Here is a 22,385-nt window from a genome sequence, read left to right on the forward strand (position 1 = left end):
TCCAGGTCATTTTATTTCTTCTTCTTTACACACAAACAACAAACAACAAACACACGAAAATGAATAGGCAATGCTGCTGTTGCTAAGGCAGTTGATAAAGCTCGCTGCCACTTGTGTGGCTGTATCCAAGCAATTACACAATGCCAACAGGTCCAGCACATATTTATCAGTGTTGCTGCTGTGCTTGCATCCCTAGCAACCTTGTGTTATTGTCCTGCAGATTAGTTCCCCACCTCCACACAGATATCATACTGCTGTACTCCTTCCAGTCTCACATTTATGGAAGGAAACTGTGCTGATCAGCACAAACTTCACTTAAGATTTAGGAATTTAGGCTGAGATGTATTTTCTATTCATGTATGGCAGTAGTATGTGCATGTACTGTAAGTGTATGTAAAAAGGGATGAGTAGGATTTTCAGTCACACAGAAGAGGTGAGTCAATTCACAATATTTGCCCCTAGAGTGAATCATAAATTGTGTAAAAGCCTGGCATCAGAAAGGAGGAATTCGCCTCGCATTTCTTTTCTGGCAGCCAAAACTCCCTCACACAGTGGGAGCGATGGAGCACATATTTCAGTTTCTCCTGGCTTGAGGAGAAAGAAGCGAGGCAGAATGAAGGAAATCACTCTTAATTGAATTAATAGAGGCAAACAGCAATAAAACTGAAGCCGCTTTTGCAGTATTTTGTTTGAAGTAGAAGCCTATCAAAATCCAAACCATATAAGTGCTGATGTTTGTGCCATCAAGACCATCCTCCCAGTTTTTGTTCTGTGTGAAGAGATTATAATTCATTGCAAGACCCCATCACTCATCCATATTTGTGATTTTGTGGCACAGGATATTAGACAGGGAGGTCTCTGGTGGATGAGTTGCAAGGATGTTGACAAAGGGCCAGATGAGCACGGAAATAATTGAGTGGGTGTATCAAACAGCTCAGGGCCTGGGAGGTAGCAAAGAAAAAAAATATGTGGACTGCAGCTCCTGCTACAGTCAAATCCATCACTCAGCAACACTGTGTGTAGACTAGATCATAGAGCGGATATACAAACAAATTTGAACCTTTTCGACTTTTACTATCTGATTGCATGCAAATACTGTACTTCTGCCTTATTATCAATGTTGACTTAGAGTAAGAGGATATGCAAAGCCATGTTTTTGCAATGATACGTTATTTGTTGCACGTAATTACACACCGCTGTTGTAGTTGTTCTTTCGTTTTCTTGTGTTTGTGAAGATGTGAAGATGCAAAGATGATTAGAGATAAAGGAAGGATGTTGTAAGTGCATCTGTACTCCCAGCAGAGATTCTTACATTTGTGGTAAAAAAAAAAAAAAACTGCAACAAAGGATGTACTGAATATGCTGCACAGTTGCTTTGGTTGTACAACTAATGTAATGATCCCCGATTCAGCATTTCATGGTATGTCATCATCTCACATAGGAAAGGCAGAGGCAGCCAATTACATGGAGGGCAGTCACTGATCGCATGTGCACAAGTTATATTGTGGTAGAGAGTACATCGTATTGAATCATGAAGGTCAGCACCCAATTTTTGGTCAAGGTGAATAACTGATATTTCATGAATATTTAATTATCTGGGTACAGTTTGAATATCTTCACACAATCATCTTCATTGGGGGCATTGGGAAAATTAATATGATTATGGATTATCTATCGAGGTATTAAAAAAAAAAAAAAAAATTAAAAATCTGTGTAAAACACAGATTGCAATGATGATGTAAGCTTGTTGTTGACTTTCCCAGTCTGAATGACTGAGCAAAGGATAGGGGGGTGGGGTGTCATTAATCCATGGCTAGTAGTGACCAGACAAGCAAAAATGAGGTGTAGTGGGGGATGGGCGAGCACTCTGTTGTTATGACTGGTCCTTGGCTGCGGGACAAACTTCCAGAGGCCTCGGTATTTTTTTCCTTTTCATCTCATTGGTCGGTTTTCAACGAGGAAATGTGGCTCCATTTTTCTGTGAACCTGTCAAACGGACCGGGATCTAATATTTAATCACCGCTGGAGGACGGCTTTCATCTTTTGCATATCACGAGGTGGTGTTTGGTGCTTTTCGTAAATAGGTTAGTTACCGATGTAGCGATATATTATAGTTCCGCTCGCTAGAAAACAGACAAAAAACACGCTTTTTATCATGGTGCATCCAAAAGCTACGGTGCTTATATGAGCTATATGTTACATTATTCGACAGAGGTCGGATAAATTGCCGCCGTGACGGGTTAATCTTTACATTGAGCTTCAGTGAAATAACAGTATTTACAGGCAGCTCATTTTCGCATGTCGAGTCAGCCCACTGTGTCGAATAGCCGTTGCTGGCTTCTTACCGCCTGGCTTCAGCCTTAATATTATAACCTCACGATAGTTGATGTAACGTTATGTGCGAAAACGATCAGTCTTCCAATCGATTAAAGAGACAACATTGTCTGATTTGAACACAAGAGCTGTGGAAGATATCGTCTATTGAAAGGTTTAACCCAAGTAGGTACGAGATTGTAGCGACACTGTCATTAGCATAGCATGGTAGTGTTAGCTAGCTCGCTAGCTTGTTAGCAGGTTAGAAGGATAGCGAGCTGACTGTTTCATTTTAAATGCTTTAAAAAAGACGCTAACTTTAACTTTATTGCATCCAAATGCATTAGAAAGTGATTAAAACATAACACTAACACATATATAGCCTTAACTGGGTTACTTTGGTAGCTAACGTAACTGTTGATGACCCACACCAAATGATCCAAACGTGAGACCGCCTTGCCTGACTGGCTAATGTTACTTAGCTCACAGTCTGGACACCGTTACATGGGCTGTAAATAACAAACTACTAATTACACCAATTAGCAAAGTCAATAACAAGAAGACGAAAGGAATGCGTGTTTACTTTGCAGTTTACTAAGTAGGCAAGTGCCGATAAAGCCCGTTCCCATTTCTCCGTACATCCACTCTGTAGTGACCTATGACATGTGGACACAACAGTAACGAGTTAACTGCACAAATACGCTGCTGTGTTACCCTGCTGATAACAGTGCTATTTTATTTCACGGTAGTCTTGGAAGAAATAAACAGCATTTTTGAGTCATTCATTGGTGTAAACTGGTGCTGGTGACTTAACACTACACACCCCAAACAGCGTGTCGGTTAATGTACACACACTGTAATTTGTTGAGCCCCATTCACTCGCCACCGTGTGTGTGGGGGGATGGGCAAGTAACTAACATGCCATGCTATCTTGTTCATTTAGCTGCTGATAGATCAACATGGTGACATAACCTGAGCACGAAATCAACCTGAGCTGAAGAGGAACAACAGAAGTAGGCCTGCATACACACAGGCGACTGTAGACTGTAAACGCGGCAAAACAAAAATTGAATGGCGCAGTTGAATGTAGTTGCATTTAAAATGATAATAAGACACCAGAGTCCTTGATCCACGTTGATTTAATACCTGAAGTGAGCTGTGGGGTAATACTGAATGCGTCTAAAACGTGTCTTTGCTAAATTAGATTCATGACGCCACGTCTGTGTTTCGTTTTTCTTTTTTTCTTTTTTATAACACATTGGCATACTTCCCCTTTAATTACAGTCCTGCTGAGATAGTTACACTGTGCATAGTACAGATATCCCACTGGCTGCTATGGCTTTTTACAATGCTGACCCAGTTTCTCTCATTGATTGGTGACACGCCCCATTGTTCATAACACTTTCCTCTGGCTGCCTTTTCACCTACTCTCTGACACACCTCTGCTAACATGTCCATTCTGGTCTAAGTCATTTGTCACAGTGCTCAAAGGGAAATCCCAACTTCTGTGAATTATTTGGCACTTCCTGTACACTTCTCATGCTGATTGACCAAGATTTTAATATATATAATAATGTGCAAAAAATGTTAAAGGCAGATTACTAAAGGAGGTTTACTGATGTGTAAAAAGGCCAAGGAGAACATTGAAAGAAATGAGTGATTGCGTTTCATGTTTATTGATATATTCATATGCATTTTAGTCAAAATGATTAAGAATTTAGTTCTACTTTGTCATAATCTCTTCTAACAGTCGTCAGAGTGCAGGTGATTTTCACTCTGAGTATACACTCCAGTCTTTATCATTAATGTGATCTAAAAGTGTTTTTCCAGAGGTGGAAGAGACGAGATGGTCATATTCTTTTCTCTTCCTCTCAGGAGCTGCGAGTTCTTGCTGAGAACAACAGAGCAATGATGCTCATCTGAAGATATCTTGATCACATGGGTAATGTATCTCAGTTTTTATTTTTTTCTTTAATTCACCTACATATGTTTTAATTTTCTTCTTCTTGTTTCTTAATGTTTGCACTGATATCTGATCCCATGCTCATGTGTCAGGAGTCATATAGAGAAGATGATTGCTTTGTATTCACCAGTGGGAGGACAGTGTACACTAGTGACTAATGTGACTTAGTATTACAGATGTCACAAGAAGAGCGAGGGACAGGATGATTAACATGTCTGCCTGGTTATTGAGACGGACTCACCCCAAAGGTGCTTTCAGACAGCGAGCATGCTGCACCCTCCATTGTTTCCAGTGTAAACTTAGCACTTATTTGCTGCCGTTATTGCGGTGGATGATGTTTTTCAACTTGAAGTAGCAGCTTGGTATGATTATGCCACAGAAACTACAGCGAGGGAAATGATACATTAGCTAATTTTTATCAATATCCAAGTTTGAATGATACATCTCTTCACCAGCAGTGAACCAATGTATAAGTAAGGAGAAATGATCTCAGAGCAACATCATCTTAATTTTTTTGATCTGATCTGAGCCAGTAAACATTTCAAAGACAAAAATATTAGTCAGCAAAACTTTTATTTGTGTCATATTGCCTCTATTTCACACCCCGACACTGGCCGGCAGCAGTCACAGCAGCACTTCTCGCTGTCTGAATGCACCATAATAATTACTAATGTAACCTAGTTAATGTTTTAGCAGTTGCATTTATCATAAGCCTCGCTTTAATCAGTTGCCAGCAGAAGTGTTAGCGTTCGTATAAATGTAATGAACATCCTGAATGCCCAGGTGTTTCAACAATGAGCTGAGGGTACAGTATATGTAGGACAAACGGTTAATGTGGCTTCAACACAGACCGACACTTATTGAAAAGGCAGAAAAACACTGGCGCTGTTTCACTGCTGTTTTGGAAATGTGGGATTGATGGCAGTTGTGTTATTAGTTTGGTCGTTTCGCTGCACAATTGCTGTATTGTACCTCTGGTGGGTCTGGACAAGGTTTGGCAGTGCAAGTGCGGCACTGATTCAGTACACTTTGGCTTTCAGCAGAAATTTGTATCATATGGGACCATGTTGAAATCTGCTGGAAACTGCAGTTGAAAAACAGCTTGAAACCAAACATCGCTTCAATTTTGCAGTGGAGCATTTGGAGAATATCTTCACAAATCTGATCGCCGCTTCCTAAGATAAGCTGCACGCTGCAAATGATCGTAGATGCATTTGTCTCTGGCTGACGTCTCAGTTTTTCCAGCTGACTCATTTCTAAATGTGGACCTTTTTTTGAGTAATTTTTGAGTAATTCTTTATGCAAAATCACATAAAAAGTTAAACATACACTTGATACTCTGTGAAACATTTTTTAAAATATATACAGAATCAAAAGACGACAAACTTTTACACTAATGTGAACCAGCAACAAGACAATCTATCTTGCTGCTGGACAAGTTCTTCCAGCTTATTTCACCGCTACTTAAACAAGGTTGTACAAGGCATCATCCTCAGTTATGTGTGCAAGACATGCAGGCGCACTCAGTGCCAGACCTTCATTGGCACAGAGTAGACGTAGTGTGGACTTAAGTCTGGTAATGTGAGACAAATGTCAGTGAGTTTAATATTGGAATGTAAACTGTATCTTGGACAGCTCTGCTTTCTACCTTCTTGAGCTAATCTTGGGTTTGTCAGGCAGCTACTTCATCGCCTCGAATATTTAGGAGTCGCGGTTCTGAAGTATTAAGTTGATCAACTTGAACATGAATGATTGATGATGTGTAATTACTGTGTCCACTCAGCAGCTATATCGCTCCCCTGGAGAAATAAACTCCATTTTGTCTTTAAGTAGCAAAAGTGATACAGATGGAGTTATTGATCAGCGCTGATGTTCATCAAACAGCGGACATTATGTCAGCCGCATAAATTGGCCGACCTGTTCTTGTAACTGAGCTCTGACCTCATTCACTGCTCTTGCGTCGTTTGCATGGTGATGACATTTTGCAGGGCGCCCTTTGAAAGCAGGCGAGTGTCATGTAAGCAAAAGTGTTAGATAGGGGTGAGCGCTATGACGATATTGGACCATGAAAAATGAAAATGTCTCCACGATCTGTCTTTATAAAGACATTGATAGTTTTGCGCTTCAGTGTTCACAGCAGAACAAACTATCTGCACGGTTCACATCAGGAGCCCAAACTGTTTGTTTTTAACGGTAAATGCTACAAAAACATTGAGCAGCAGCAGCGCTTGTTTTTTAATTTTGCAGCCTTAGTGCACATCCTGCTGGTTTTACTAAAAGCTACTACTAAAATATCCAAGGCCAAATAGACTGGCACTACTTTTTAATTCAGCTCTGCAAACCTGCTCTTATTTATTTATAGAATTGATTGTGTTTTAGTGTAATCTTATTCGAGTCTTTCACGAGTGTATAATTACGTCAATGAGTTTATGTTGTTTATGAGCCCCTAACCTAAGACACATTTCTGTTACTATGTGTTAGCCAATAAAGTTTTTTAAAATCTTGAGTACTGTTCAGTAACCTGCAAAATAGTCTCCAAAACTAGCATGGAAGAATAGTGATATGATATTTTTGTATGCTTACCTATGATTTTAGTGCATTCAATGCATCATAACATTATATGTACATTACAAGTGCAGCGGGAAAAAGGCTGATTATTTTCATTGATTTCATGGTATTTTTGTTTCTTGTATTTTACAGTTAGTGCATCCTGAACAGAGCGTTAGTCAGCTGTGATTAAGACATTCATTGAGTTGCTGTGATTTTGCTTCACCGTGGAAACTTGAACCGTCGGGACTTTGCGACCACCTTGTACGGGGGGTTTGCCGAAGGCTTTATGCAGGATTCCAGCCCCCTGGTTTAGTTGGTCTTGGATCTCAGCCTCTGGGATGCGACAGGAGACATGTTGACTCTTTCAGCGGGCTGGCATGATGGAAACAGTGGAGGTTCTGTCCCTCGTCCAGACCCCTTGTTTATTTCCACAGTCCCGTTTAAACAGTGTGGATTGTGCATGAATAAATATGGAGCCCGGACGCGAGCGGCGTAGGATCTGTTTTTGCTGAGGTTTAAAGTCCTTCTATTCCAGATGTTTTAGCCCAAAGTACCCAGCTCCTCATGAAGGGGCTTGTAATTATTTCCAGTTGTAGGTTAATGAATGGAAACCGGTGCCCTGCCTTAGAGCCTGGAGGCGTCTGCCACCACCAAAAAGCAGACGGGAACAAAACGTCATTATTTATCAAAATGGCAGATCACAGCTTGTGTTTGTCTACACTGTTTTGAAGTTGCACGATCTAGGTCAAGCGAGGCGATGTGTGTGTTTTTTTTTGTGTGTGTGTGTGTGTTTTTTTCCAACCGCTTCCTGTTCTCTGTTTTCATCATGTGTGCCAGTTCGGTAGTGAGTTACGTCGTTAGCTTGTAGTGTAACACCATCCTCGGTGTGTGTGACGGCTCTCTTTTACACCAGGCTCAGCCCTCTGATCTGTCACGTCACTTTTTCAACCATATGTTTATGTTTCTGGGTGATTGTTAATGCAAAAATGTGTGATGAAAATACAACTACACCTTTCTTTCAGCTGAATTTGATCAACTCTTAATAAGCAGGACTCTCCTCTCTGCCATTTGCTTTCACAGGCTCCTATCCTGTGCTGACCCAATGGTTTAATCACCAGGAGTAAAAATGAGCATAAGCAGTGATGAGGTCAATTTCCTTGTTTACAGATACCTGCAAGAGTCAGGTAGGTCGGACTAAAAAAAAAGTATTTTGGTAAATACCTCGCTGCATGCTGGTTTCACTAATATAAAAAAAACCTTAATTTTCAAATGTAATATTATACGCTGCTGCTCTCGGCTCGCTGTATTTAAACTCCATCCTACTTTCCAAATTATTTTCGTCTCCTCCAGGCTTCTCCCACTCAGCGTTCACCTTTGGCATAGAGAGCCACATCAGCCAGTCCAACATCAATGGAGCCCTGGTGCCCCCTGCTGCCCTCATCTCCATCATCCAGAAGGGTCTGCAGTATGTGGAGGCTGAAGTCAGCATCAATGAGGTCAGTCGCCACCTTCACATCGCCAAGTACTAATTGGTGCAACCTTGCAGTATGCTGGCAAGTACGGTGCAATGTCAGCTGTAAGTGTGTCTGTTGTTTACATTGTAGTGTGTTTGGTTGTTTACAGAGTTGCTGCATTATAGATTTTTTTTTTCCTTACTGCACAAATTAGTGAAGCCATTCAACTCTTAGCAGTAGGCGCCTTAATAAGGAATAATTTAAATCTCAAATGTTATAAAATAAATGGTTCCTGGGTACCATATAGGCCCAAATATAAGGCGACCCTGATGATAAGACAACCCCCTCTTTTCAAACTTGCATCATAGTATAGTAACATACTCACACACTCCTACCAGGCTCTTGGAAACAGTCAAAAATTATTTTCAGTGGCATTTAGCATTTATACAACTGCCTGTTTGTCTTTTTGAGCTCCTGATCATCTGTCACAGTGATATTTGGCAGCTTGACCTATTTAGATTCTGCAGTAAAGACGTCAGAAGACGCTTTGGGCTTATTTTCAGTCATGAATTTATTTGCTACATTACAGAAAAAAAGTCTTTTAACAACCCATAAAGCAAAACACTGTAGGAGTCGTTGTCCTTTCAAAAAGAAGACCTGATGTTGTTAACATGTAATTGTCTAGACCCTGAATATAAGATGAATCCAGTTTTTCAGAAACCTGTCTTATATTGTCTCTAGTCTAAATATCTGTCTCTATTCCATGTGTTTTCATTAAGAAGCCAAATTTGCGGACATGATTGCGTTGCTGCGTTCACCGTGGCATCTCTAGTTGTTAACAATACAGTTCTCATCTTATTAGAATAAAAGTGCAACTGTATGAAGTTGAAATGTTTTTTGTGTAGGACGGGACCTTATTTGACGGGCGGCCCATCGAGTCGCTGTCTCTGATCGACGCCGTGATGCCAGATGTGGTCCAGACCAGGCAGCAGGCCTACAGGGACAAGCTGGCCCAGCAGCAGCAGCAGCAGGCGGCAGCAGGCAGCGGCAGTGGCACAGGGCCCCAGGGAAACACCAAGAATGGAGAGGGCGCCGCCAACGGGGAGGAAAACGGATCCCACGCTTTAGCCAGTAAGCAAGCTTGCAGTTGTAAACATTCTCTGAATCAGCTCCGCAACATAAACAGCTGTGCTTTCTCGTGTTTATTGCGGAGAAAAGAAAAAAAACTGGTGGACCACATTGTGGACATATTTTATGATCTTGTGCAGGATGTTATTCTTGAGTTAAATGCCTCGACACGGTCTGATTGATGTTGTGGAAGTTGTATGACGGGATTATTGTTATGTCATTGTGTTTCTGTCTTCAATGTGTGTGACTGGGAAGCTTTTTGCCATAGAGGGTTGTTTTTTATCCTGCAAAAAGACAAAAGACTGCTGCAAATGAATGCTGGGCAGTATGAGAATCTTTAATTACAGTATTTAAAAAAAAAATAAATCATGTAATAGTTCATGCTCACCGCCTCCGGTTTCCTTGTGTGTGTGTGTTTGTGTGGGTGTGTGTGTGTGTGTGTGTGTTCACTCGCCCGTTCCCGTGGCAGCTGCACCACAGCTTTGGGATTTTGCTTTGTGTAAAATGTCTGTGGCTCGCATGGTATTACATAAAGTGACTCTCTGGTGTTTTCTTCATACTTCAGAAAATGTGGTCTGGTCTGCTCAGTTGTTTTCCCTCACAGCCTCTGCCTTCCCCCAACATGTTTTAATCAGACTAACACTGTGCATCTGAACAAAACTGGCTACTGAGAGATAAATTGATCCAACTCCTGTTTGTAGCTAAGCTATCAGCTATCCAATAAAAAACTGTTTAAGTTGGTTGAAATGTACTTGGCTGGCCCTTAATATACTTTCCCCGGTCACCCAAGTTAAGGCTGCAGTGTGGGAAGCAGCACTTAGTCATTTAAACAGTAATAGGCTATTTTACTAGAAAGCAGTGATTCATTTCATCTTGTTTATGTTCCATTACCATCGAAAATCACAATCATGCCCTCCTTTCCATCAGAACAGTGAGACAGTAGTTCATAAATACTGATTTTTAGTTAAAGGGTTTGTTTTGTTTTTTGCTTCTTTCTGTCCTCCCTGCAGATCACCACTCAGAGATGATGGAAGTGGACCGGGACGTGGAGATCCCCCAAAGCAAAGCCGTGGTCCTGAGGGGGCATGAATCCGAAGTTTTTATCTGTGCCTGGAACCCAGTGAACGACCTCCTCGCCTCCGGGTCAGTGCAGAGTTTCTAGGTTACCATACCTTTTAATAGAAATGCCTTTTTAATGACAGCCATCAGACTTATTGATTTTAAAACACACAGCAGCATTTGTTTTTAAATGGTCCCTTTGGTCCCGTTTGCGGCCAAGAGGAGGAACTAAGTCTAATTCTCAGAAGGTGATAAATATTTCTCTTGTATTGTGGAGGACGTAGGAGAGGAGTGAGCTTCTTTTCATAAATCCTCTCAAATTGATCACCACTAAAGAAATCTTTGTTGAATAAAGTCATTGTTTATCCAGTGTCATTATCCCTCTCCAGATGAGAGTAATCATGCAGAAGAATCCCTTACAAACGAGATTCAGATTATTACTGCAATGTTGGAAATGCAAAGTTGTTTCCAGTAACGACTAATGACTCAGGGCTTATTGCCCATAAAGAACAACTAATCGTCTGAGCAGTTATTACTCAACCAAGACTCCGCTGACAGATCAGTCGACTTAGAAGGGACTTATGAGGTCTGTTGTTCAAGGTCTTTCAGAAGTCATGTAGTCTTGTACAGTTTTGATGGGTTGATGTTGGGATTGAAACATTACATGATGCAGATTGACCGCGTCGGGCAGTGCGCATCACTTGTTGTTTGGCTTTAGTAAAACCAGACACGCGGCCTCAAGAGTAGGATTAAGTTCTGTTAACATAACATGCTCCTTAGTTGACACGGCTGGCTCACAAATATTACATCACACACTTCAATTTTAGGGTACAATTTCAAAAAACACAGATTTGTTAATCGCAAAATCAAACAAATCCACTCACTGAATCAACTGTTTGCTTCAATGAAGTCATGTGTTTACACCTCCGCTCTGACTTCCTGGTGTGTTCGGCAGCCAGATGGGAAATAAGCTAAATATCCCACCCCTAAAATGAGTCATAATAAACAGTTTAGTGTAATTTACATAGCGCATCAGTCGAAGCCTTTGTCAGCAGGAAGAAATGATTGAAGTCAGGGACCCGGCCGATTTCTAAATTCAACAATGTAGTGTTCATTTATGAAAGTAGCCAACCTAGCAGAGTAGTCCGCTGGGTTTATGCGTAGTCCTGCTTGTAAGCACGGCTCCCCCTCTCAAAATTAACCGTAAATGGAGAAAAATAAAAATGATCTCGGGCATGGGTCCTGTAATTTAAAAGGGACTGCGTAGACGGAAAATATGTTCGCAACTAACGCAAGAGTTGAGGAGCGTTGTGCTTTTAAAATGTTCTTTTTCTTCCAATAAATGACTTAGAAAGGTTTTACGAGTTTGAAAATATTTCAGATTTGATACCGATTTCAGGTTCAATAAACTGCTTTCAAGCCTCAACCCGACTCAAGATCAATGCTGGTCAGTTTTATTGCATTATCAGTGCTGGTATGAACAGTCAGTGAATTTTCGTGTGTGTGTGTGTGTGTTTTCAACCCGGGCAGGTCCGGGGACTCGACAGCACGGATCTGGAACCTGAGCGAGAACAGCACAGGCGGATCCACCCAGCTGGTTCTGAGGCACTGCATACGGGAAGGGGGCCAGGACGTACCCAGCAACAAAGACGTCACCTCACTAGACTGGAATGTGAGTGTGTGATTGTGTGTGTGCCTGTTCCAGTGACTGCAGATTTTAGTAATCTAATCTATTTGTGTGTGTGTGTGTGTGTGTATGTGTGTATGTGTGTGTGCATGCCTGTGACCGCTACTTCTGCTAAAGGCATTCCTTCCAGCCAGATATATGGGGGCGAGTCACTCCCACAAGCCTTTTATGCTGCTCAGCTGCAGACTACTTTTCCCTCAGTAGTAAAAGTGAATGCCTAACGCCAAATCAGCACTAATTTTTTATGTCATGTAACACTTGGTCCTCAATGTGAGTCGTGCTAATTAAGAAAGTGAATTAAAGCACAGTTGTGTGCCAAAATATGCAAATGAAACCGAGAAAGATTTGATGCAGCTGACTACATGCTAATGAGAACTCTCTGTTTCAGAGTGAGGGTACGTTGCTAGCGACAGGCTCGTATGATGGCTTTGCTAGAATATGGACAAAAGACGGTAAGCCTCTCAGCTACTTCTACGTCGGTTTTTTAGGATGTTTGTACATTTTCCCTCTTTTAATTGGGCTTTTTTTATTTTCAGGTAACCTGGCCAGTACTCTGGGCCAGCACAAAGGTCCTATATTTGCACTCAAGTGGAATAAGAAAGGAAACTTCATACTCAGTGCTGGTGTAGACAAGGTGAGACAAATTGATTTTACCCTTTGAATTTTTAAGAGATGAATAAAGATGATAGATGTTTCTTGTGCTATGCAAATGTTTCCTGACATTTTAATTAGAGTTTCCACTTTAAAGCACCCTTGAAATAGTACCTCACTCTCTTACTGTGATGTATTTCCTGTTGTAAGTATTTATGGATCTACAAAACACGCCAATGTAATGGATAACATTAACAAGTAAGGAGTTATGTCAAACATGATACAGAATAACAGTTTCCCAGGATGTGAAAAGAACCTTAGAAGTCCTTTGCGTTCGGTCACTATTGATTATTTTCATTAATATGGAGATTACTTTCTAGATTAAACATTTTGTCAATAAAATGTATTAAAAATATATTTTTAAAGCCTATGGTGTCATGTTTGAATGTCTTACCATCTACAATGCAAAGATATTCAGTTTACTGTCATGCACCATACAGACACTTGAATTTATCACATTTAAAGAGCTGCAACCACCAATTATTTGCCATTATCTCTTACTAAATTACTCAAATGATTAATAGATTATCAAAGTTATTTGCCGATTCATGTTCTGTTGATCGATGCATCAAGTAATAGTTGCATGTGGATGGTGTGTGCTTGCTGGTAAAAGAGAGGTCCATGCAGATGTGATGCACGGTCCTCAGCATAGCTTCATGTCAGGGTTTGCAGACCATTAAAAAATGTGATGGACTGACATGTGCCTGGGGCGCATCTTCACCACAAGTCAGGTAGACAGGCTCACTTCCTGTCCAAAAAAAACAACAATAAACAACCATTTTTGGACATTGTTCAACATTGCCATCTAGTGTTCTTTTAGTATATTGACGTGTGCAGTGTCACCTTCAGCATACGCATGAATACATTCATAAACACTGATGTCATGGTGATATAAAAATGCTTTGTTAGTGATACATTAGCTTCACTGTATATCTTCACTGAAGTGTTTATGCACATTTTTCAGGTCAACTGAGTGTGATTTTTAACATTTCCAAAATGAGAAAAAGAACATTTTTTCTATATTTAATATGGTATTATTATTGATTTCCTGACACAAGCGATGCCAGTTTAGTATAAATAATGGAAACCTTCTTCTCACAGACCACAATTATCTGGGACGCTCACACGGGAGAGGCAAAGCAACAATTTCCTTTCCACTCGGGTGAGTGACAGGAGTCAGCTGCATTGTTCCAAATGACTTTTCACGCTACAGTCTTTCTGTTTTTAGACAGATGTTACCTTTTGCTGTACTGCACTGACACCAAAGTGACAACAAATTCTTTTTTTTTGTGTCATCAAATCCTCTTTTCACACTATGATTGACACCTTTTACTGCCATATGCTCAACTTTACACATTGCACACTGTTTGACATTATTTGGTGTGACAGTGAATGGCTAGACCCTAAAATATGAGTATGTTTAGAAGCAACTCATTAGTATGTGTATATAATAAGATATCCATTAGCTGCATGTTTTAATCATTACAAAGTAGTGTTTAATAATCAGATTGATTGTGGCAATTAGACATTTCTAAAGATATTCTGTCCATCATACCCATGTTGTCTTTATCTACACACCTCTAAGCTCTCTCTCTCTCTCCCAACAGCACCTGCTCTGGATGTAGACTGGCAGAGCAACAACACGTTTGCCTCCTGCAGCACAGACATGTGCATCCATGTGTGTAAGCTGGGTCAGGACAGACCTGTCAAGACCTTCCAGGGACACACGGTAAGACAGGAGTCCTGTGCGAACGCTGCTTTCTCACAGGGAAAGAAATGAGAAATACAGCCACCAAGTACATTGAAGCATTAAAGGATAGCTCATACAAGTCCTGGCACTGGCTCTCTGTAGTTTATAATCTGAGGTTTATTGTTCTTTAACAACTTCCAGATTTCAGTGGAAAGTGGGAGAGTCATTGCTGTGACAAACTGATAAATGAGGACATTGTTTCATTAACCATTTACTGAATTTCTTTGAGAAAGGCATCTGTATACATGTCCATATTCACGCCTGTGTACATCAGTCACATTTTTTGGTCTAGTTTTGTTGTCTAACTCCCTATTATTTGCTTTAGAATGAGGTGAACGCCATCAAGTGGGATCCCACTGGCAGCTTGCTGGCCTCCTGCTCTGATGACATGACACTGAAGGTCAGTCCATACAAAAAGGAGTTATTGTGAATTGTGAATTTGGTCAAAAAACATAAATATAGAAAAAACATGTTGATTGTGTTAATTGCCAGTCGATCCGCTGTTTTCATATGATCACCTTTTTTTCCCTTGTAGATCTGGAGTATGAAGCAGGACTCTTGTGTCCACGACCTCCAGGCCCACAGTAAAGAAATCTACACCATAAAGTGGAGCCCCACAGGCCCCGGGACCAACAACCCCAGCGCCAACCTCATGCTGGCTAGGTGAGACTGCAAAGCTCCACCTTGTGATGTATTTTTCACTTGGAGTAAAAATCTCTGTCCTGTCTACAGCATGTTTAAAAATCAGCCGCCTGGAGACAATTGAGTGTTTCCAGAGGGCATGAAGTGAAATATCTTTAATAACATGCACAAGTTCTCACTCCACTGCTTTGATCCAATTTGAGCAGCAGTTCTTTGATAACACCAGCAGCAACCTCAGGGTTTGCTCCACATGCATTATTCATGTTCAGTTTGCCATAAAAAGTTTAGTCTGGACTCTTGATTGTCTTGATCAGCTAAGTAGATTATGATGCACTCATTTGTGTTATGAAGCTGTTGAGTGTGTCGTGAGTCGCCACACGGTCAGCTTTAATACTTTTCAGACATGTTTGTAAAAGATGCCACAGGGGCTCAACAGATCCTGGATAAACAACAGGCAGATTAGAGTGGGCCTGCCATCAAACAACTGCACTGTCATGAGGTGTCTGAGCAGAACTGACAGTACATTACTGAAAGACGATAGTTCTGCATCTTAGTGAGAGATGGAAAAACAGTTGTGTGTTGTTGGCCTCTGGTACCACACATCATCTCTGCCGGGATGTATTGATTTATTCGTTGTGTTGTTTTTTCTCTCAGAGTTAGGAGATGGATGATGCATAATGGTGGTGGTCGTGGGCGGGGGGGTAATTGAGTAGTGTGGTATGTGGCAGTACATTTTCATGCAACATGACACTTTGCTTCCGGCACTTATTCCACCCTCTCCAGTGCATCATTTGACTCAACGGTGCGCCTGTGGGACGTGGAGCGCGGGGTGTGTATCCACACACTGACCCGCCACCAGGAGCCCGTGTACAGCGTGGCCTTCAGCCCTGACGGCAGACACCTCGCCAGCGGCTCCTTCGACAAATGTGTCCACATCTGGAACACTCAGGTCTGGTATAATAATCCCACACACGTACTAATAAACATACATGTCCTTGTGGCATAAATACATATGATAAAGCTGCTGCCCGTCATTGTTAACGTGTGTGTGTGTGTGTGTGTGTGTGTGTGTGTGTGTGTGTGTGTGTGTGTGTGTGTGTGTGTGTGTGTGTGTGTGTGTGTGTGTGTGTGTGTGTGTGTGTGTGTGTGTGTGTGTGTGTGTGTGTGTGTTCAGACTGGTGCTTTAGTCCACAGCTACCGAGGGACAGGAGGGATCTTTGAGGTGTGCTGGAACGCCACAGGGGACAAAGTAGGAGCCAGCGCATCAGATGGATCTGTAAGTTTTTCTGCCTGAGCATTTTTCAAGTCACACATCATAATCACTGCTGAAAGTAGCGGCCCCTAACCCAGGCCTCTGTATACAACATTCAACCAGCAATGTGACCCAAGATATTTGTGTGTCGACCACGTGTGTTAAAAGTGAGAGGTGAGATGACACCATAAAATGCTTGTGGTCAGAATCAGAGTTCAACACTGAGGTCAAACTTTGCTCTGCTGGAAATGAAACTTCAGTAATTCACTTGAAATCAGGCTTCCTGGTTTCATCTGTGTCATATGTACACGTAGCTTTTAGGACCGGTCACATGACATTGTCGACTGATGCTCAGCATGCTGCCAGCAACAGGGCGATTTACAAAATTGACACACAGCTAGTTTATAATAAAAAAGTTTTCAACACTAAGATTTAACGGTAAAAAAAAATGAGTGAATTACAGTGATGTCTGTTGTTACTGGTGAAGCCAGTGAGAACTGAAACTGTGACAGCTGATTCTGCAGTGCCATCAGCTAACACTAGATAGAGCCACTGGTGCCTGAAATTAGTTGCTGCTCACTCAGAGGGAGACACACCTATAAGATGTTCATAACCCATCACACTGTATGGGTGTGGTAAACACCATTATACCCTTGTTTTGAAACATCTGATGTCTTGCTATAAAAGTAATTAATAACACTATATTATTACCCTGTGCTTTTATTTGTGTGCCATCATTTTACATGTTAATACCTCCATAAAGTGCATTTCTTGTTAATGTGATTCTCACAAAAATGTGTGCATGCAATCTTCTTGGTTTTGCACACACTTACGTTACAGAGGACTTAAGGAATAATTTCTCTCATCATATGAGAGGGACCTTGATGAAGCTTGTATGTGTGAATGTAACTAAAATACTTAAATGTGCATAAACATATTATGCACGTTCACAGATCTATATTTTGAATCTGCTGCTCTACTGGAATATTTTTGCATACATTACAGTTCAAAAGATGAATTTAACTCTTACTGGCCTTTCATGCAGCGCCTCAGTTCAACCTTTGTATGAAACAGGCTGTTTTAACTGCTGTCTCTTTAAGGCACCCCTCCCGATGAGCACACTATATTGTGATTGGTCAGATCTGGGATGCTTCCCCTCAGGAGACTCCTGCCAGCTCTGGCAGCTTCATAAAAAATGTTTTTTTAAACTAGTAGAAGGATTTCATTATTTTTTATTTTTCAAAATGTCAACCCTTCAAATATACCTGCACATGTTCTAGTCAAAGTCTGAACCAAAATATGTGAGTGGACAATGCAAACACATGGAAAAACCAACCTTAGCGACCAAGTCTACGGAACAGACAGCCGTTCATGACATCAGCTCATCGGTAAGGTAGAAAAAATAGTTGGAATGAATCATTCAGGTCGGTTTGAATCTTTGGCTTTTGAGTTGCTGGCAGCTTTTCTACATACGTTCACCTCAACAAACACAAAAAGAATGATTTAAGGTACTGATGAAAAAAGCCAGTAACAGACCTGATATGACAGAGAGTAGAAATTATTGCATTACGTCGCTAACCCTCTGCTCTTTCTTGTTTCCAGGTTTGTGTATTAGACCTGAGGAAATGACACTCGTTTGGGGGAGCCATGGACCGACTACGAATGTGTACATAGCCAAAATGACTGACTGTCCCTGCCTGTCCACCACACTGCTGTAGTCCCACCTGATGCCATGGCCCGCCATTACAGCCAAACAGAGCGCTCCCCCCTCCCTTCATATGTACACACACATTTAAAGACCACACATTCACCATATACAGTTCCTCTGTACATGCATCGGACATAAAACAGGTCTATACGGACACTTGTGTTGCTCTCACAGACCTGCAGGAAGAAAGCATCTCTTCACTCTGTACAAACTGGTTGGAACCATCACACATAAACCAAAACATCCAGGATTCCTTCTTGCTTTCCTCTTTTTATCCTTTGTACCAGAATTTTACAGATTTTTTTGTTCTCTGTTGGTGTGTGCATATTGCATATGTCAGCATTGGTGTCCTGTGGACATTGTTGTGTTGAATTTCGATTTTACCGATCTCTGTAGGTTTTATATCACATGTGGGGTGGGAGAGATGAGAGGAGGGGGGGAGGGTTGAGAGTTGTTTGTCTTTTACAATAGGTGTTTAAATCTGATCATTGGGAGACCATTCATCTCTTTCTTGGCGCTCTTTAAGGCTCAATAATGCTGATGTATAGCTGAGAAGATGAAACTGTTTGTTTTTTTCAGTCTGTTTTTATCCAGTAAGCTTGTTCCATTTTTGCCATTTTTTAACAAAATGTAAAACAGTTAATCAAAGGGTGAGCTGTCCTTTGTTTGCAGCTTCTCAAAAATGGTTTTCAGGTGTTCACAATTCATCAGGTTAATATAGAGCTCTAAAGAATTCAAAACCTCAAGGCTGAGATATAATCTCTTTTAGCTGTTAAACACCGTGTCAATCTCCATCTTTCTAACAGTGTGCTGGGCCAGAACAACATCAGACATCAACGCTGCAGCCTCCGTTTCCCGTCACTGAAACTGAGCTCATCCCGGAAATGTGTCTTAAGCTACGAAGAGACCGCCGTGCTTTTGTTTCATTAGTGAGGCAAAATGGCACAGCAATAGCTCGCGTTTCTGGCGTCAGTGCATCGTCTGGGATCTGTGGGCAAAGAGAGAGCGAGAGAGAGAAAGGGGGAAGGTGGGTGGGTAGGTCCGGGAAAACAGGCCCATAACCGCTTGAATCCATTTGACGTAAACAATTAATAGTCATAATTGTGCTTGTTTCCTCAATCCATGGCTCCTTGCGAACCAATGCTGAATGATAATCAGACTTAACTGTTCTAATTGTGTCCTGTTTCCATGATCGGTCATTAAACATCAGGACATTATCTGGAGTTTCACTTCCTGTGCGGGAGCAGGGATTTTTCAATCGCACTGCGTTAAACGTGACTCGACATTCTCTCACGTCACATCACATGTGAAACAGCTGATTGACGACACTGGACGTCATATCACAGTTTGAGTTTAAAATGTTCAGTCAGCTTCAAACGTCCACTTTGACTCGCCGCTGTCGGTGTGCACTTTTCTTGTCCAGTGTCGACCTCAGTACACACTACAGCCCCTGCTTTGGTTTGCTGTTGTCAGGCAGTTATTGCCCAGCATTAACACACACACACACACACACACACACAAACACAGAGTCTCTGGAGACAGGCTATTTTCTGGCCTATGCACGGATAGACAGCGCTTTTGTTTGTAGTGTTCAGAGTTGGCGTATTGAGGCAAGTCTGTGCTCGTTACAAAGCAGACTTGCAGCATATGACTTGATGTAACATGGTATCTGCATATAGTATATATGAATATATCTGTGCTATCACAGGGGATTCTTTTGTATGCCACTCATATGCTAAGGGTGGATTTTAACGATGCTTGAAATATAGCGCGTGAGTGATGTTCTCGTGCATCACCAGGGGTCGTGACCTTGAGGAATGTTTTCTTTTTTTATAAAATACCATTAAACAGTCATAGCGAAATTAAAAGAGCAGCCCATCGAAAATCGAAGGTGTTTGTTTTTTTGGGTTTTTTTGTAGGTAGGTTTTTTTTTCTTTTCTTTTTTTTTTTGCACTTTAAAAATGGAAAAACAGGGAGGTGTGTTTATTCAAGCCATTGTCGACACATCTAATGCTTGAATGCTCTTTAAAGATGAATCAGAAATGATGCAGGAAGCGAATGCAGCGTTCCAGTGGGATGAAAGGGGGAATAGTGTCTTGTCTGACTCCTTGGGGTACGTCGAAGTCGAACCAAGCCAACTTCATGGCATTCCAGGTCTCATCTCGCAGCCATAACTTAACACCTAACGGCTTGATACACACACACACAAACACACACACACATCATCGGACATTTCAGAGGTTTTGTTCAGAATGTTACTTGTTATGAAAAAAAATTTTGTACTGATGCTAAAGACTATTTTGAAGTTTGCTTTAATACAGTCAACAGTGATTGGACTGTACCACAAAGACACTATTTCAAATGATGTCTATGACAGTGGAATGGTATTTTATAATGGTTTGTTTTTAGATGATAAGCTTTTTACACTGCATTCAAGTGTGTTTGCTATTTTTTGTTCCTACCGAAAGTACTAACGTTAATTCTATCTTTGCTATGTTTGAGAGCCCTTGAAGGTTTTGTACTTCTCAAAACTTTTGTAATTCTGATTTATTTGTAGCTACTTACTCAAAATGAACAAAAATAAAAGTAAAATCCGGATTTAATTGTTGATGTATTATAACACAGAACATGTAAATACCAATTTACAGATTTGTTTTTCTTTGTTGTGTTGTCTTTGCCCTCACCTATGTTGTACTCTCTTTCTCTCTCACTCGCATGGTTGCAGCCCGCAGCCTCCTGATCTGACTGTTGTAATATCACTCAGATCACAAGGTCTAGAATAAAATCTATTTTGATAATATCAATGTGTTTGCTTGTTTGCTTTTTTATTTCCACATTGCTGCATTAACTATTTATTTACTAAAGGAGTTTTTGAATAAATGTCTCTGTGTTGGGCTCATACACAAGTACAGTACGTCACACTCAGCAGCTCAAACCAAAATCTAGTAAGCAGTTTTCAGTTTTAAGCCATGCTAGTTTCGTGGTGCTAGGGATTACGATATATTGGTTTGTCCAACACTGGTCCAGATTAAATATAACTACATGGATTTCCACAAAACTGATCCTACAGATGCTGCTGACCCTTTTTCTAGTGCCATAATGAGGTTTGTGTTCCTGGTTTCAAGTCTAGAAAACTGTTAGATGGCTTGACATGCAATTTGTTACAAATATCAACGGTGTCCAGCAGACGACTCCTAAGTAGTATTCCTTTAGTAGTCCCCTGACTTCCTGTAGCGCCACCATGAGGTTGAAATTCTTTTTTGTTTTTGATGCCTCTGTGCTGGAAACTTCACCTTAATGTCATAATGTTCTGCAAAAACTAATATCTAGCCATTATTAAACAACATACCTGAGCAACACAAGGGGAGATTGTGAGCATATTTCGCATTGGGTTGGATACTGAATTGGTGACAGTAATCTTGGGTGTCCACCGTCAAACTGTGGGGACTGTATAGATATGTGATGCTGGGGGAAGATGTGTGTGAGCTGTCCAAGTTTTAGAATTTGTCACTTCTTTGCAACAACATCCAAATCTGAAGCATCATCTACCGTCCTGTTCAATCGGAATCAGCTTTATTGGCCAAGCATATGAACATAATACCTTCTATTAAATTCTTTCAAAGTCTTCACTACAGTTTTTATACAACTTGACTGATTGGTAGAGGCATACAACTGCAAACACCTCTCTTATCAGGGTTAGCATGACTAGTCTGTGGTTTTCTTTAAAAATGGGTAAGCGGAAACAATTACTTCCTCTAATGTTATACACTGGGGTAAAAGTTGCTTACATGTTCAATAGCATAGTTCTTTAAGCAGCCTTTTTGAATGTAATTTTGATTATAAGGAAGCAACGAGACTCTGCCTCTCCTTTTTAGTTCATATTTTCATCATCAAGGCTCTCTTGACTGTTGTTATTACAGCTCCTGTTGTTGGCTATCAAGAGTCTCACACAATAGCACTGAAAGCTGAATCTAATGTTTGACCTGAAAGAAGTAAGTAAGTACTTCCTCCCTGAAAGTCTGTATGGAGTCAGCCACCAGAGACTTTCCAATACAAATGCTTTTTAAAATGTAAAGAATGGGGAAAAGTGAGGCCAGTGCACAGAGAAAACAAAAACACCAGCTGTCACCCAGGTATTCATATGTTTTTTGTTTGTACTTTTTAATGGTATGGTGATCTATTTGTGTCAAAACAAGTGAAAATAACAAAACCAACAATAAACTGATCC

At 40.9% G+C, this 22,385-nt stretch overlaps 1 protein-coding gene across 5 annotated transcripts; it reads left to right on the forward strand.

The window, feature by feature from the left end:
* Positions 1-1,932: 1,932 nt before the first annotated feature.
* On the forward strand, positions 1,933-20,743 carry tbl1xr1b (TBL1X/Y related 1b). Of its 5 annotated transcripts, none has more exons than XM_062428792.1 (16): positions 1,933-2,084; positions 4,189-4,255; positions 7,907-8,010; positions 8,177-8,322; positions 9,186-9,411; positions 10,419-10,551; positions 11,998-12,139; positions 12,543-12,606; positions 12,691-12,788; positions 13,907-13,967; positions 14,413-14,534; positions 14,881-14,955; positions 15,091-15,218; positions 15,981-16,146; positions 16,372-16,473; positions 18,052-20,743. In XM_062428792.1, exons 3-16 carry the CDS (start codon positions 7,953-7,955, stop codon positions 18,076-18,078), a joined length of 1,548 nt encoding a protein of 515 aa, XP_062284776.1. In that variant the 5' UTR covers positions 1,933-2,084; positions 4,189-4,255; positions 7,907-7,952; the 3' UTR covers positions 18,079-20,743. The 5 variants fall into 5 exon arrangements, with proteins under 5 accessions (XP_062284776.1, XP_062284777.1, XP_062284778.1 ...); XM_062428793.1 differs by having other exon boundaries at positions 2,037-2,057; XM_062428791.1 differs by lacking the exon at positions 1,933-2,084 and adding an exon at positions 2,354-2,503.
* Positions 20,744-22,385: the final 1,642 nt, after the last annotated feature.

The sequence above is a fragment of the Scomber scombrus genome, chromosome 11, assembly GCF_963691925.1.
Source record: "Scomber scombrus chromosome 11, fScoSco1.1, whole genome shotgun sequence".
Classification (NCBI taxonomy): Eukaryota; Metazoa; Chordata; class Actinopteri; order Scombriformes; family Scombridae; genus Scomber; species Scomber scombrus.

What these genes read in the sequence shown, in the direction of transcription:
- tbl1xr1b (XM_062428792.1), top strand. Translation starts at nt 7,953, where the DNA reads ATGAGCATAAGCAGTGATGAGGTCAATTTCCTTGTTTACAGATACCTG. An exon ending in AACGACCTCCTCGCCTCCGG is followed by an intron (nt 10,552 to 11,997) that starts GTCAGTGCAGAG and finishes CAACCCGGGCAG; the next exon opens with GTCCGGGGACTCGACAGCAC. An exon ending in AGACCTTCCAGGGACACACG is followed by an intron (nt 14,535 to 14,880) that starts GTAAGACAGGAG and finishes TATTTGCTTTAG; the next exon opens with AATGAGGTGAACGCCATCAA.